The sequence below is a fragment of the Microcaecilia unicolor genome, chromosome 12 (genome assembly GCF_901765095.1).
Source record: "Microcaecilia unicolor chromosome 12, aMicUni1.1, whole genome shotgun sequence".
In the NCBI taxonomy this organism is placed as follows: Eukaryota; Metazoa; Chordata; class Amphibia; order Gymnophiona; family Siphonopidae; genus Microcaecilia; species Microcaecilia unicolor.
The window spans coordinates 39,311,386-39,327,278 of record NC_044042.1 but is presented as its reverse complement, the minus strand read 5'-3'; the positions used below and the strand labels follow the sequence as shown (position 1 = coordinate 39,327,278).

At 46.5% G+C, this 15,893-nt stretch overlaps 1 protein-coding gene across 2 annotated transcripts in view; it reads right to left on the bottom strand.

The window, feature by feature from the left end:
* Positions 1-544: 544 nt before the first annotated feature.
* DIXDC1 (DIX domain containing 1) overlaps positions 545-15,893 on the bottom strand; it is a 156,201-nt gene continuing 140,852 nt past the window's right edge. For both annotated transcript variants that reach the window (XM_030221001.1, XM_030221002.1), the window contains exons 18-20: positions 14,649-14,757; positions 7,585-7,693; positions 545-1,645 (exon numbers count right to left, since the gene is read on the bottom strand). In XM_030221001.1, coding sequence (XP_030076861.1) covers positions 1,565-1,645; positions 7,585-7,693; positions 14,649-14,757 — 299 coding nt within the window. In that variant the 3' untranslated portion in view covers positions 545-1,564. The remainder of the gene's footprint in view (positions 1,646-7,584; positions 7,694-14,648; positions 14,758-15,893) is intronic.

The following is a 15,893-nucleotide window of genomic DNA, read 5'->3' as shown; positions in this document are numbered from 1 at the left end:
GATCCATGCAACCTGTTTGTTTGGGTTTTTTTTTTGGTAGTTTTGACATTTGTGGCATGCGCAGAGCAGCCAGCATAATGCTTGGCTGCTCTGCGCATACGTTAGGGGCCGATTACCGACGGGGATTACACAGGTTTGATGCATTGTACTTTACAGTACCGCACCGAACATGTGCGACTTTTTTTTTTGGTGCATCCTTCATTTTTTAAAATTCGTTAGGGACTTTAACGTTTTTGATTTTTTAACGTTTGGTTGATGCATCTGGCCCTTTGGGTGCAGCATTTATGCTTACCAAAGGCTGCTGTAAATGCTCACACCCAACTGATGGCAATTAGGCATGCAAATACAGATATTCTAAACATTGCACCTAATTTCTGGGAATACCCCCGACCTGCTCACGCCCCTTCCGTGGCTACACCCACCTCTGGAATTGCGTGCTTTGAAATTTAGGCATGGATATTATAGAATGGGGCAGATCTGTGCATAACTCCTAATTACTGCCAATAATTGACCTAATTAATTTACACATGGATCTGTGATCCACATCCAAAATTGCACACCCAACTTTGGATGATCTATACAGAATCCGGCAGAGTATGTCCAGAACTGTGTGCCTGATGACTGCCAGCATATATTCCATATTCAAACCTATATTGCCCCATTTATTAACATTTTAAGAATTGCAAGAATAAGATACCATAATTTCCCTCCTTCAATGTGGTACTTCTTCACAGATCAAGCCTTTCCTCCTGACAAACTGATGAATTTTTGGGTTTGGTTTCTAAGAATGCTCCCTCTCCCTTTCTTCTCCTACCCTGTGCTGTTATACAAGACATCAGGATACCTTCCTCTAGCTGAGAAAGAAAGCTGGTAAAGCCACTTTTAGCTATCCAGCAGATTACGTTTTCCCAGAGGCTGACAGTGCTGCTGAGCCTGGAATGAAATCAAGGTCTTTCATGTCTTATCCCACAGCACTGCCACAAAGCTGGTCCATAAAGCCAGCACACTTACCTTCCAAGTTGCTGGCTTTTGTTTTAGATAATGCATAGCACAAGTAAAATGGCACGTTCTGTCATTTCAAGATTGTGGCAAAGACTGCAATGACAATGCAAGGAAGAATCATTTAAGGGAACCGGTGCACTTCAGTTAAGAACAAACCTAATACTATTTTGGTTTCATCAAGTACCCAGTACCATACAGTGCATGATCCCAGCACATGGAGCCTGAAAAATCAGAGTTCCTCCCACCTCTGGGATAGGTTATAATAACACTGCAAATTCAGAGGAGATGACGTGTTTCCAGGCTGCAGTACAGTAGCTAGAACCGTATACTGTCCTTTTTTAAGGCGATAGGGGGAAAGTAAAATGACCCTTTCCCCACCATGTATCACCTTCAACACTGCAACCACACAGTAGTATTTGGCCACACACAATTCATTTTCTCTTTCTTTTTTGGTAGCAGTCATTCAAAGAGAGACCAAGTCCTTTGGCAGCAGTTTAGGGTTGCGCTGAAGTGGTTGCTTTTGGTAATTATTTCTCAGTTCTGCACTGTGGGCTCTGCTCGCTTAGCTGTCTCCATGGTCTTCTTCCACCCAAGCCACTATTTTGCCTTCCCAGCCAGGAATGATTTCATCATCGTTAAATACCTTGGGGGAAAAATAAAGAACAAACTTCTATAGGTTTGGTCAAAGCCAAATTACTCAGAACAGGAAAGAAGAAAACATTTTACTATGACAAATTTATGTGAATTAGGCATCACAGTTTTTTTTTGAATGTGGTGCTTATAACCTTGTAGGCTGATGCATATTATTTGTTTATTACAATTTAATTACCCTCCTCTTTAAAAAAAAAATATCACCCTAAGCATTATACAGCATATTAAGGTCTTCTTTTACAAAGCTGCGCTAGCAATTCCTGGGCAGTAAATGAGAGGAAGCCCATTCAATTCCTATGGGCTTCCACTCATTTACCATGTAGGAATCACTAGTGTGGCTTTGTAAAAGATGCCCTAAATAACAAATGAACAACAAGGATATAGAAATATAATGCCCTATGCATACTCTGAATATTTTGTGGTTGTTATTGTACATCACTTGGATAGGTTTAGTCAGCTCATGAGCAACATACAAAGATTTTAATAATAATAATAATAATTATTATTATTTTAGGTCAGTGGTTCTCAATGCAGTCTTTGAGACATACTTAGCCAGTCGGGCTGGGGATAGCCTGAAATCCAGACTGGCTGGGTGTATCCCAAGGACTGGGTTGAGAACCCCTCTTTTAGGTCCTACAACGTTCCTGTTTTGCACTGTGTCAACTGTGGATTTTTCAGCTTTGGATGGCCTCCCTGGATTAGGAAACTGGTCTAAAAGAATTTTAAATAAAATAAATATAGGGCTTGCAGATAGAAATATATAATAAATAGCACAAAAACCTCAATACAAAGATTGTTCACCTATGGCACAAAATAGCAAACACTCTTTTCAATCAAGCGTTCTCACATGCTTGACTATCTGAACACACTGTCTAATCTTGTCTATGGTGCATTATCTTTTGTTTTCCTCCCTCCCCCTTGGTTATTTACCCAATTTAAGAGAGATTAACATATTAACATATTAGATGACAGCAGAAAAAGACCTGCACGGTCCATCCAGTCCGCCCAACAAGATAACTCATATTTGCTGCTTTTTGTGTATACCCTACTTTGATTTGTACCTGTGCTCTTCAGGGCACAGACCGTATAAGTCTGCCCAGCACTATCCCCGCCTCCCAACCACCTGCCCCTCCTCCCAACCACCGGCTCTGGCACAGACCGTATAAGTCTGCCTAGCACTATCCTCACCTCCCAACCATCAGCCCTGCCTCCCAACCACCAGCTCTGGCACAGACCGTACAAGTCTGTCCAGCACTATCCCCGCCTTCCAACCACCAGTCCCGCTGCCCACCACCGGCTCTGGCACAGACCGTACAAGTCTGTCCAGCACTATCCCCGCCTCCCAACCACCAGCCCCGCCTCCCGATCTTGACTAAGCTCCTGAGGATCCATTCCTTCGGCACAGGATTCCTTTATGCTTATCCCACGCATGTTTGAATTCCGTTACCGTTTTCATTTCCACCACCTCCCGCGGGAGGGCATTCCAAGCATCCACTACTCTCTCCGTGAAAAAATACTTCCTGACATTTTTCTTGAGTCTGCCCCCCTTCAATCTCATTTCATGTCCTCTCGTTCTACCACCTTCCCATCTCCGGAAAAGGTTCGTTTGCGGATTAATACCTTTCAAATATTTGAACGTCTGTATCATATCACCCCTGTTTCTCCTTTCCTCCAGAGTATACATGTTTAGTTCAGCAAGTCTCTCATACGTCTTGTAACGCAAATCCCTTACCATTCTCGTAGCTTTTCTTTGCACTGCTTCAATTCTTTTTACATCCTTAACAAGATACGGCCTCCAAAACTGAACACAATACTCCAGGTGGGGCCTCACCAACGACTTATACAGGGGCATCAACACCCCCTTTCTTCTGCTGGTCACACCTCTCTCTATACAGCCTAACAACCTTCTAGCTACGGCCACCGCCTTGTCACACTGTTTCGTCGCCTTCAAATCCTCAGATACTATCACCCCAAGATCCCTCTCTCCGCCCGTACCTATCAGACTCTCCCCGCCTAACACATACGTCTCCCGTGGATTTCTATTCCCTAAGTGCATCACTTTGCATTTCTTCGCATTTAATTTTAATTGCCAAACCTTAGACCATTCTTCTAGCTTCCTCAGATCCTTTTTCATGTTTTCCACTCCCTCCGTGGTGTCCACTCTGTTACAGATCTTAGTATCATCCACAAATAGGCAAACTTTACCTTCTAACCCTTCGGCAATGTCACTCACAAATATATTGAACAGAATCGGCCCCAGCACCGATCCCTGAGGCACTCCACTACTCACCTTTCCTTCCTCCGAGCGAATTCCATTCACCACCACCCTCTGGAGTCTGTCCGTCAACCAGTTCCTAATCCAGTTCACCACTTCAGGTCCTATCTTCAGCCCCTCCAGTTTATTTAAGAGCCTCCTGTGGGGAACCGTGTCAAAAGCTTTGCTGAAATCTAAGTAGATTACGTCCATAGCTCGTCCCTGATTCAATTCTCCTGTCACCCAATCAAAGAACTCAATGAGATTTGTTTGGCATGATTTTCCTTTGGTAAAACCATGTTGTCTCGGATCTTGCAACTTATTGGCTTCCAGAAAATTCACTATCCTTTCCTTCAGCATCGCTTCCATTACTTTTCCAATAACTGAAGTAAGGCTTACCGGCCTGTAGTTTCCAGCTTCTTCCCTATCACCACTTTTGTGAAGAGGGACCACCTCCGCCGTTCTCCAATCCCTCGGAACCTTTCCCGTCTGCAAGGATATATTAAACAAATCTTTAAGAGGACCCGCCAAAACCTCTCTGAGCTCCCTCAATATCCTGGGGTGGATCCCATCCGGTCCCATGGCTTTGTCCACCTTTAGCTTTTCAAGTTGTTGATACACACTGTCCTCATATGTTTCCCTTTTGTATATTGGCTATGTTATTTTAGTATTCCTTTACCCCACTGATTATCTAAACTGCTTAGATGTTTCTTTTATGATTTGCGGTCTGTCAAAATTAACTGAAACTGAAGCACACACAATAACCCCCAGATGCCAGCAACCCATAGAGAGAAAAAAAGCAGTAAAGAAGAACTATCAAGAGATGATAATGGGATTCTGGTGGTCTGGAAATCTCGTGTACAACATTGAAGGCCCTGATTACTAAGCTGCGTTGTAGGCGTGCTAACGCTTTTAGCATGCGCTAACACTAGAGACACCCATAGAAGCCTATGGGTGTCTGTAAGAGCGCGCTAAAAACGCTAGAGCACCTTAGTAAAAACAGGACCCTAAGTAATTCTTATACTGTTCTATCTGGATCAAATTTCTAAATTATCAAAGACTTTGTGAGTGTGCATAATATTAACCAACACTAGGCACCTTCTTTAAAAGTCCAGAATACTAAATATAGTAATTATTTGTTTGCTTTTTGCCCACCTTTTCAAATAAGACTCAGGGCAGCTCATAGCATTATTAGTATTTCATGTACAATAGGCTCCTTTCCCAAAGGATGTAGAATCTAAGCAGGCACCTAGGCAATGGGAGATGTGGGGGCTAATTTTATAATGGGCATTTATGTGAAGGTTCCAAGCAGGCACCTATTTAATACCTATTTTATATAAACAATATAGGTGCCTATAGTCTTTATAAAAAAGACACACAAAAAATATTCCCGGTCACGCACAAAGTCTCATGCACAAATTTACACCTACTTTGAAGAAAATGGAAATATGTGTACACATCTGGCAGCTAAGATTTAATGTTAAAATATGAAGGGTCAAAATTTTAATGAAAATGTTCTTAAACTGAATAGAAGTTACTGCTTGTGATTGTTTGCTATCCCTAACAGTGTTGCATCTGGCTAAGCGTTACTATGTGTATTTATTTTTGTTCATCTGTACAAATAAAGGAAGAAAAAAAAAAAAACAACAACCCTATGCAATTCAACAGAAGAAAACCACGAAAGTAGGGTAGTGCAATAGGGGAGTCAAGAAGATGGCTCCAATACGTACCAGAGGAGAATCTATCAAAGCACAAATCTTAATTGTAGACATAGGACCCGCATTTCGATGTGAAACCTGCCTCACGAGTCAAAAACAACTAATTTCTCTGTGTGCAAAATGCACAAAGATAAGTAAAAAACCATCTAACAAGATGCTTGCCAAATAAATGCAGAGCCTCAAGACACGGGGGGGGGGGGGGGGGGGGGGGGAAGGGGTGGGATCTCTACTCATTCATGAATGCTGCTTTGTACTCATGCCAGGTTTCAAAGAGGGAGCACATGCACACTTTCACTTTAAGAACTGGTGCAAAGCTATGGTCCAGTGTAGTTCTAATCCTCCATCTGCTTGGAAGTGGGGAGTGCATATCCCTGAAGCAGATCTGGTTTGAAACATGATATCAAGTTGGATATTTTTTGAAGCAGATAAGTAATTTTCTATAGACTGATTTTGGATAAATCCATGATTGAACTGTGAAGTACTGTTTTTATGGGCATTAAATACTACATATATTGGAACACAGAATATGACATGAACAATAATTGTTTGGAAACAGTAATGGACTGATGATATTTAAATGGTAAAAACACACAGGTGTGTACATTTTCACTAAAAGTGTTCTTCCATATTTGATGGTGCATATACAGTTAGGTTTGTTTGTTTTTTATTAAGTAGGAGAGATTATTAAATGTAGTAGGATTGCATAGGTATCCCTTTATTTACTGGATTGTAATCAATCTTATTCAGGCCTTTATACAATAGGTGTACAATAGATGCACATTTGGCATCCTGATCCCCCGCCCCCCAGGAGTTTGATTTAGTTGGAAGAGGATCCCAAGTAAGGCAGGCTGCTCCTCTAAATGTTCTCTGCTGCTGGTAACCTTGGATGCCATGCTTTGGCAGATCAAGTCTCAGAAGTGATGGGCTCAAGCCCCTCATTAGGAAAGTTAATGATCATTTGACATGAGTACAGCCAGTAATTCTAGGCATGAGCAGTGCCTGCCCAAGGGTATTGGATGCCTTGCACAATCAGCCATGTGCCCCCCATTCCACTCTGCCTGTAGTCTAGCATCTCCCCTTACCCTCTCTACTCTCTCAAGATCTCCAGCATCTCTGTTTCCCTACTTCCACCCCCCACCCTCACATCCCCCCTCCCTAACCTCCTCTCCAGGTATCCAGCATTTCTCTCCTTCCCGTCACCCTTTCCACAGTGTCTAGCATCTCTCGCCTTCCCTTCTACTCCTCCCCCAAGGTGTCCAGTATTTCCCCCTCTTCCCTTGATGCTAATCCATCAACCTCCCACTGTAGGAGCCCAAAAAACATACAGGCTTCTGGGGGATGGGGCAGTACCAGTGCAGCACCAACATAGGGGGCAAATTGAACAGCAGGCCTTTTAACATCCCAGCATGTGCGCACTTTCAAAGCTTGCTGCATCCTGTTCCCTCCATGTGCTATCCTAGGCAGCAGGGTGTGGCAAGCCTTGAGTACATGCATGCATACAAGCTGGGATGCTGAAAAGCCTGCCCATGATAGTGACTTTTAAAGGGCTTTCCTGCTGCTATCTTTGCCAGATCTGCCTGTACTGCGTTGCTGCTTCCAAAGCCTGTCAGTCTAGACACAGGTAGCAGAATGAAGTGGGCCATGGCCCTACTAACATCTTAACATAGAATCAGCAACTAGAGAGCTTAAGGGATGGGGCCATAGACTGATTATTTTGGACCCTCCAAGCATAAAGGTGTTTTGCTATCTCTGGTGAACACTTTAGTCCACCAAGTGATAGGGCTGGTTCTGGGCATGAGAATGGAAATGTTGGTACCTGGCGAGGCTTACTGTCCCAGTCCCAATCTCTACATCTAAAGTCCTGCTGTGGAGCACAGAGAATATATGAGGACAAAGCAGAAACCTCAGAATGGAGGAATGTGTTTTAGTATCAGAAAACATATAACAGGTTTACAGTACCTCCTCTTTTACTGTACCAAATTCTGGGTCCAAGGCTTTGAAGTGGTATCTGTGGTTTCCTTCTCGACTGGTGGCTGCCTTAAAATCACTCAAGGTCACTTCACCTAACCTGAAGTATTAAAGTTAGGAAAGAAAAGTGTGAAGTAAGACATCTAAAAGGCCTCCTGTGCTTTGGATCTCTTGAAGAAATCAGAATTCTGTAACAGAAGGGTATTTGAGAAAAAGAATGAAGGGTAAAAATTCTCAAAGGAATCGTTTATTCCTCAGCGACCCTCCAGACCGGTCAAGACGCGTGGGTTATGCACTCCTACCAGCAGAGGGAGACTGAGAAAACACTGAGCTTTGGATACTGTATATATAACCTGTGCAGTACACCCACTAGCCAGTATTTTCTCAGTCTCAGCAGAGGTAGAAGGACAGCCTGTGCAGTCTTTACTGGTCTGGTGAGGTAGTTTTCCTCATAGGAAGTAAGAATTGGGTTGTTGGTTCCAATTTGGTTAATTCTGTGTCTCCCTGTACGTGGAAAAAAAAAAAAAAAAAAAAAAAAAGTGTGCTTCGGGGCCCTGGGTCCGGTGGGGCCCAGTGTTTCCCCTGGGGTGTTACACCTGTGTTGCGGGTCCCTCCCCCTAAGCTGCTCTCCATCTTTGAATAAGTGGCAGCTCTGTGCCTCGGCTGCTTTCCATGTACTGGAGCCTTGAGTGCCTCACAATTTTCAGCTGCCAGCAGTGTTCTGGGCCTTTAAGAGCCTTTTATTATTTATTTAGTGCGGAACGGAAGGGAGTTCAGTTCCCTGCACTAGACGGGAGAGCAGTGCGAAATTGCTTAGCAGAGTATTTGGCACGAAGCGGACTGTGTGGGTGTTTAATTATGACAGGCAAGCTGCTTCGTTGCCGCGCCTGTTCGCGGCGGGGGTTAGAGACGGCGGGCGGTCAGTGTCGCCTCTGTGGTGAGCCTAAACAGCTGATTTCGGCGCCCCCCGTGTTGGCCGCGGAAGTGCCGACGGCCTCGCCGGTGTTGGTGACAGCGGGGTCGCAGGCAGGCGCGATGTCGGCGGTTGCAGTTTCGGCGGGAACGGCCGCCATTTTGAATCAGGCGCGATCCGCGGAAGCGCCGAGTGTGGGGCCAGCATCCTCCGGTTTAGGGCAGAAAGTTCCCTCGGAGGGCTCAGGAAGTGCCGGTTTTCCTCCAGATTTTGTGTGGACCCTGTTCCAAGCCTGGAAGGCCGGGCCTCCTCAAGTGGAGGAGGGTCATGGCTCTGTGCTAACTAAGAGACCAAGGTTGGAATGGTCAGAAGATGGGGACTGTTGGTCTCAGCTGGGTTCTGAAGACCCAATAGGTATTGAGGAGGAGGTAGAGGGGTTTGAAGACTCTCTAAGCCTTATTGATGCCTTGCCTGGTGAGGATCCATCTGTGGTCAGAATCTTCCATAGGGATGAGCTTGCGGAGCTCATAGACCAGGTCACGGTGACACTTAAGTTTGAGCCTGAGGTGCCCGTGGGTGAATCGGGACAGGACCCTTTGGTAAGGGGTATTCACAGTAAGGCGCGGTCCTTTCCTATGAACAAGGATCTCCGGGAGATGATTTCCCAGGAGTGGAAGTCACCGGATGCTCCATGCAAAGTCTCTAAGGCAATGGCGCGGCTCTATCCTCTGCCTCAGCAGGATAAAGATTCCTTGAGGGCCCCTACGGTAGATGCAGTGGTTACAGCAGTGACTAGAGCGACGGCGATCCCGGTAGACGGCGGAGCCGCTCTCCGCGACCCCCAGGATAGGAGGGTTGACGCCTTCCTTAAGCGTAGTTTTGATTTGTCGGCGCTCGCGCTCCAGGCCTCGGTATGTGGGGGTCTAGTAGCCCGAGCATGTTTTCGCTGGGCCGAGAAACTCCTGGATGAGTCAGTGGAGGTTGGGGCCTCCGGAGTTCAGGAATTAGCCAAGCTCGAGATGGGTTCGTCTTTCTTGTCGGATGCCCTTTATGATTTGTTGAGGGCGTCCGCCAAGAATATGGCTATGATAGTGGGAGCGCGTAGGGCCCTATGGCTGAGAGGCTGGGTCGCGGATGCGGCTTCTAAAGCGAAGTTGTGCTCTCTTCCCTTTAAGGGAACCATGCTCTTTGGAGAGGATTTGGACAATTTGGTGAAGGGCCTTAGTGATGCGAAGATTCCTCGCCTGCCGGATTTACGTCCCAAGTCGGGCACCAGGGGGGTGTCGGCTTGTGGTCGTTTTGCTGAGGCCCAGCGGTATAGGCCGGGACGGACTAGTGGGTCTTTTAGAGGACGGTTTTTTCAGCGCACCCAGTCCTTTCGAGGGAATCGTCGCGGAGGGCGTGACTTTGCCTCGAGAGGGCAGTCTTCCGGACGGAATGTGCAATGAAGGTGTGCGGACCCAGGCTCTGGTACGAGTAGGGGCTCGGCTGAGTCGGTTTTACCAGAGCTGGGTCCAAATCACGTCCGATCAGTGGGTTCTCGAGGTGATTCGAGATGGGTATGCGCTGGAATTCGAAGAGTCGCCTCCCGAGAGGTTTCTGGAGTCCCCGTGTCATTCAAGAATAAAGAAAGCAGCAGTTCGGGACACGTTGCGTCGCCTTCTTGCCCTGGGAGCAGTGGTTCCTGTTCCTCCCGCGCAGAGATGCTTAGGGTGCTATTCCATCTATTTTGTAGTGCCAAAGAAGGAGGATGCCTGGCGTCCGGTGTTGGATCTCAAGGGAGTCAATTCAGCGCTCAAGGTTCTCTCTTTTCGCATGGAGACGTTGCGGTCCGTTATTGTAGCGGTGCGGCAGGGAGAGTTCCTGACGTCGCTGGATTTGACGGAAGCTTATCTTCACATTCCCATTCGGACGGCGCATCAGCGTTTTCTGCGCTTTGCGGTCTTAGGAAAGCATTTTCAGTTTTGTGCTCTTCCCTTCGGGCTAGCTACAGCTCCCCGAACCTTCTCCAAGGTCATGGTAGTGGTGGCGGCGGCTTTGCGGAAACAGGGCGTGTTGGTACACCCGTATCTGGACGATTGGTTGATTCGGGCCAAGTCTCGGTCGGAGAGCGAAGTGGCTACAGCGCGAGTGGTAGCCTTGCTGGAATCGCTTGGTTGGGTAGTGAACCACAGCAAGAGCCATCTCGTCCCATCCCAATCTCTCGAGTATCTAGGAGTGCGCTTCGAGACGCTCAACGGTCGAGTGGTGTTGCCGGCTCTTCGGATCCGCAAATTACAGGAGCAGATTCGTCACTTCCTGGCGGGGGACAAACCGACAGCGCGTGCTTACCTTCAGGTCTTGGGCATGATGGCAGCGACGATAGAGGTGGTTCCCTGGGCCAGAGCACACATGCGGCAGTTGCAGTCGGCACTTCTCAGTCGGTGGTCTCCTCAATCGCAGGGGTTGGAGATGCGTTTGCCTCTGACTGCTCTTCCGCGTCTCAGCCTCCGTTGGTGGCTAGACGTTCGAAACCTAGTGAAGGGAATGCCGCTGGAAGCTCCAGAATGGGTAATTCTCACCACGGATGCCAGCCTGTCAGGTTGGGGGGCTCATTGTCTCGGGCAGGTGGCGCAGGGACGGTGGTCTCAGGAGGAAGCCCAGTGGTCCATCAACCGGTTGGAGACACGGGCCATTCGTTTGGCTCTTCAGTATTTACAGACGATGCTTCAAGGCAAGGCTGTCAGAGTTCTCTGCGACAATGCCACGGCCGTAGCATACGTCAATCGGCAAGGGGGCACAAAGAGTCGCGCAGTCGCAGAGGAAGCAGCGCAGTTGTGCCAGTGGGCGGAACTTCATCTTCAGGCCTTGTCGGCAGCTCATGTGGCCGGGGTGGACAACGTAGACGCCGATTATCTGAGCAGACATACTCTAGACCCCGGGGAATGGGCTCTTCATCGATCGGTTTTCAATCGCATTGTGTCGATGTGGGGGATTCCTGTGCTGGATCTCATGGCAACGGCGTGCAATGCGCAAGTGCGGCGGTTCTTCAGTCGCAGAAGAGACCCGCGGTCGGAAGGAATCGACGCCCTGCTGCTGCCGTGGCCTCAGGAGTTGCTGTACGTGTTCCCTCCGTGGCCATTAGTGGGGAGAGTAGTTCAACGCATCGAACGGCACCCGGGTCGGGTGATTCTGATAGCTCCAAATTGGCCGCGTCGCCCGTGGTACGGAGATCTGGTGCGTCTGGCGGTGGCGGAGCCCCTGCCGTTGACAGAGACAGTGTTGTTGTGTCAAGGTCCCATCACTCTCCCAGATCCGGCTCAGTTCTCGCTTATGGCTTGGCTCTTGAAAGGAGCAAGTTGAGGAAGAAGGGTTTTTCTTCCAGAGTTGTGGTTACGATGTTGAGTTCCCGGAGGCAGTCCACTTCACTGGCGTACGTTCGAGTCTGGAGGCTTTTTGAGCACTGGTGCCTGGCTCGGGATTTGAGGGCGATACACGCTTCGGTCGCGGATGTGTTAGAATTTTTGCAGGATGGTCTGGACAAGGGGCTGGCCTTGTCTACTTTGAAGGTTCAGGTGGCAGCCTTGTCTTGTTTTCGTGGCAAGGTTCAAGGTAGGTCATTGGCTTCGTCTCCGGATGTGATTCGATTTTTGAAGGGAGTGAAATTGCTTCGGCCTCCGCAACGCCGGCTGGTTCCTCCGTGGGATTTGAATCTGGTTTTGGAAGCGTTAATTCGGCCTCCGTTTGAACCGTTGGCTGCGGCTATGGACAAGGATCTATCCTTAAAGACGGTGTTTTTGGTAGCCATTTCATCAGCGCGCAGAGTTTCGGAACTCCAGGCTTTGTCTTGTAGAACGCCATTCTTGTCTTTTTCCAAGGAAAGGGTTTCTCTGCGACCGGTGCCCTCATTTTTGCCCAAGGTAGTGTCCGACTTTCATGTGAATCAGGTCATTTCGCTGCCAGTCTTGGGGAATCTGGCTGGAGACTCGGAACAGCGTCGACTGGCGAAGTTGGACGTGAAGCGAGTGTTGCGGTGTTATCTATCTAGAACTCGGGAGTTCAGAACGTCTGATCGGCTGTTCGTTCTTTTTGGCGGTTCTAAAAAGGGAGCAGCTGCGTCCAAGGCAACGATAGCTCGGTGGTTGAAGGAGGCGATTGCGTCTGCTTACGTCTTGAAGGGTCGTACGGTACCTAAGGGTTTTTCGGCTCATTCCACCAGGGGAGTAGCAGCCTCTTGGGCGGAAAGTAGTATGCTTCCTCCTCTAGAGATTTGTCGGGCGGCAGTCTGGTCCTCTCTGCATTCGTTTGTTAAACATTATCGGATTGATGTTCATGCTAGAGAGGAGGCAGGTTTTGGGGCTGCTGTGTTGACCTCTGGCCTAAGGGGGTCCCACCCGTAGAGATTTACTGCTTTGGTACGTCCCACGCGTCTTGACCGGTCTGGAGGGTCGCTGAGGAAGGTGAAATTAGGTCTTACCTGCTAATTTTCTTTCCTCTAGACCCTCCAGACCGGTCAAGGGCCCGCCCGGTGGTTTTCTGTAGGCCAGGAGGTAGACTTTAGTAATTGGATATCTCTTGGCAGCTGATGATTGTATTTACATAATTCAGACTCTGGTTCTTTTCAGATGTTGGTTAGTATGAGTCTGAATCAGGTGTGGTTGGATAGCCCACCGGTAGAAGCACAAGCAGAATTCAGTGAGTAAAACAGATTAAAAGAACATAAATCTGTTCTGCCATTTGGCAATGTCCACGTACAGGGTTGATAGTTTTGGTTAGGGTTTTAGTTTCTCTGCTTTGTTACGGTTATACTGGCTAGTGGGTGTACTGCACAGGTTATATATACAGTATCCAAAGCTCAGTGTTTTCTCAGTCTCCCTCTGCTGGTAGGAGTGCATAACCCACGCGTCTTGACCGGTCTGGAGGGTCTAGAGGAAAGAAAATTAGCAGGTAAGACCTAATTTCACCTTCTTAGATTGTTCTTCTATTTGGATTTCCTTCTTGGCTTGGAGAATGCAAGCCAAGTCTAAAACCTCCATATGGCATTCACCAGCAGGGGCATCCACAGAAACATTTTCAAGGAAGGGGGCAGGAAGAAGAAAATAAGGGATGTGTAAAAGACAAAACTATAGAAATACATACAAGGATAATTAATTATCAAAATTCAGGGAGGGGGCAAATGACCTTCCTTGCTCCTCCCCCATGGACACCCATGCTTGTCACTGAACTGCTGTGCAAAGAGTTACTGGACCCTGGCCTTACAAATTTAGATTTTAGTTTGTTTTCTCAAGTGTAGATGAATGAACTGGTCAAAGACTTCAACAGGCAAACCTGGACTATTTTTAGGGACACTTTTTCATAAACTAGAAATTATCCCCTGGATTTCATATATGGCGCCCAAATTTGGATGCCGATTGAAGATGTGTGCTTAAATTAATTGGTTTACGCACGCATCTTCCTGGGTGCTATTCTAAAGGGGCATTCCAAAATATTGCACATGGAGTTGTTCAATAGCACCCTTCGCATTTACACCAGGTTTCTGCTGCCATAAATACCGGTGCCCAAATCTGGGTGAGAATGGGCTGTAAGTGCTATTCTATAAAGAGCACTCAATCCAGAGCGCCCTTTATAAAATACTGCTTTGTACCGATTTTTTTCTGTCACCATTTACTGACTCTGGTCCTATTTGTATAAACAAAATTTCAATTCAGCTCTCCTGCTATAAGAATCATATCAAAGCAAAGAACGGTGATCAAGGTCCTAAGGCACTTTACTCAATCAAGGAGCATAATAGTACAATAAAATATAAAAACAACACAAAACCAAGAATTTATGAGTGACACAAACAGAAAATTCTGCTGCAGTTTAACAGAATCTGACTAGATTAGCCGATTGGACTCGAGTGAGCAATAATCAACAATTGAAGGCTGCACGGAACAGGTGGGCCTTAAGCATAGCTTTCAACTCAGGGAGAGAGTCCATTACTCCACATGAATTCAAAGGTGTTTGGTGTCAGGATTTACCAATGTTAATTTCCTAGTCTAGCAGACAGCACCTGTTATGCTGCAGAAAATACCAAACACTGGTAACGGGAAATGCTGTTATTATTACAGACCAACACCTTGAGGCAGCATGACATGTGTTTTTATTTCACATTAAAACATACCTCTTTGGTATATTGACCATGAAAGGTGTAAGCGATCGATCCGTGAAGTACAGCACTTTAGTACAGGTACTGCTGCTCATGGTGGGCGTACTATGAGAGTGAGGCAACTCTGAAATGAGACCGAGCATCTGATGTGACCAGAAGTAAGCAAATAGGAAATGACACTGAATCAGAGTATCACACCCATCTGAGTATTTAACACATGTACTTTCACATGGCGTGAAGTTCAGGGGTGAAACTTACCCAGAATAATTGCAGCTTGTCATGCAGTTTAAAACTGCTCCCTCCAGGGGCAATTTCAGAAGTTACATGCCATTTGCACATGTAAAAAGCATATTTACATATAGAAATTAGTATGCACACATATGCAGTGGTGTAATCATGATTATAGCACCCGTGAAATAGCTGACGGTAACACCCAAGCTCCACCAGCCCCCTCCAGTACTGCCTGAGCAGTGAAAAAGTCGGAAGTGTGCTTCAGCCACCGACACCAGCACTCCCATTCATGCTGAGCTCAGCAGCATGAACTGAGCATGCATGGTGTCAGCAGCTAAAGCACACCGCCGACTTTGCTGCTTAGGCAGCACAGGAGGGGGATGAGGCAACGGACCGCTTCAGCTGGCAAGGCTTGGGCATCCTCGGCAGCAAAAGCAGGACTTATTTATTCATTTTATTGGGAGTTCTTAATCGCCTTCATGAAGAGATTCAATCAAGGCAGTGTTGAGCAGGTACTGTTTAACATAAAATTTTGTTAACAGAATAACAATAGTAAAAACAACCAAATATAAACAAATACAGTAGGTGAGGTAAACTTGAGAAGACCAAATTAAAACTTAATAATAGAATTAACATGAAACAGTATCAAAAAAATATACACATTTAACAGCACTGAAATTCAAATAGCAAAGATATAATAAAATGTCAGCAAAATAACACCTGGGGGGGGCGGGGGAAAAGAGATGAGAGAAAATGTTTGGCCCCTCCAATCCACCCCGAAAATGCTCTTCTGCATGTAGTGAATTTAGAAAAAAAATATTACTTATACATATATATATATATATATATATATATTATGGCTTGCAGAGATTTCAAGGAGGTGTGGTCTGAGCACAGTTTGAGTGCTTTCAAACTATATATGTATTCCATACTTTGGAATGACAATATTCATATACGTGGCAATTCTATAACCTAGGCACTAACATTATATGCACACACTGCATATGTAAATGTTTAGAACACTAGCAT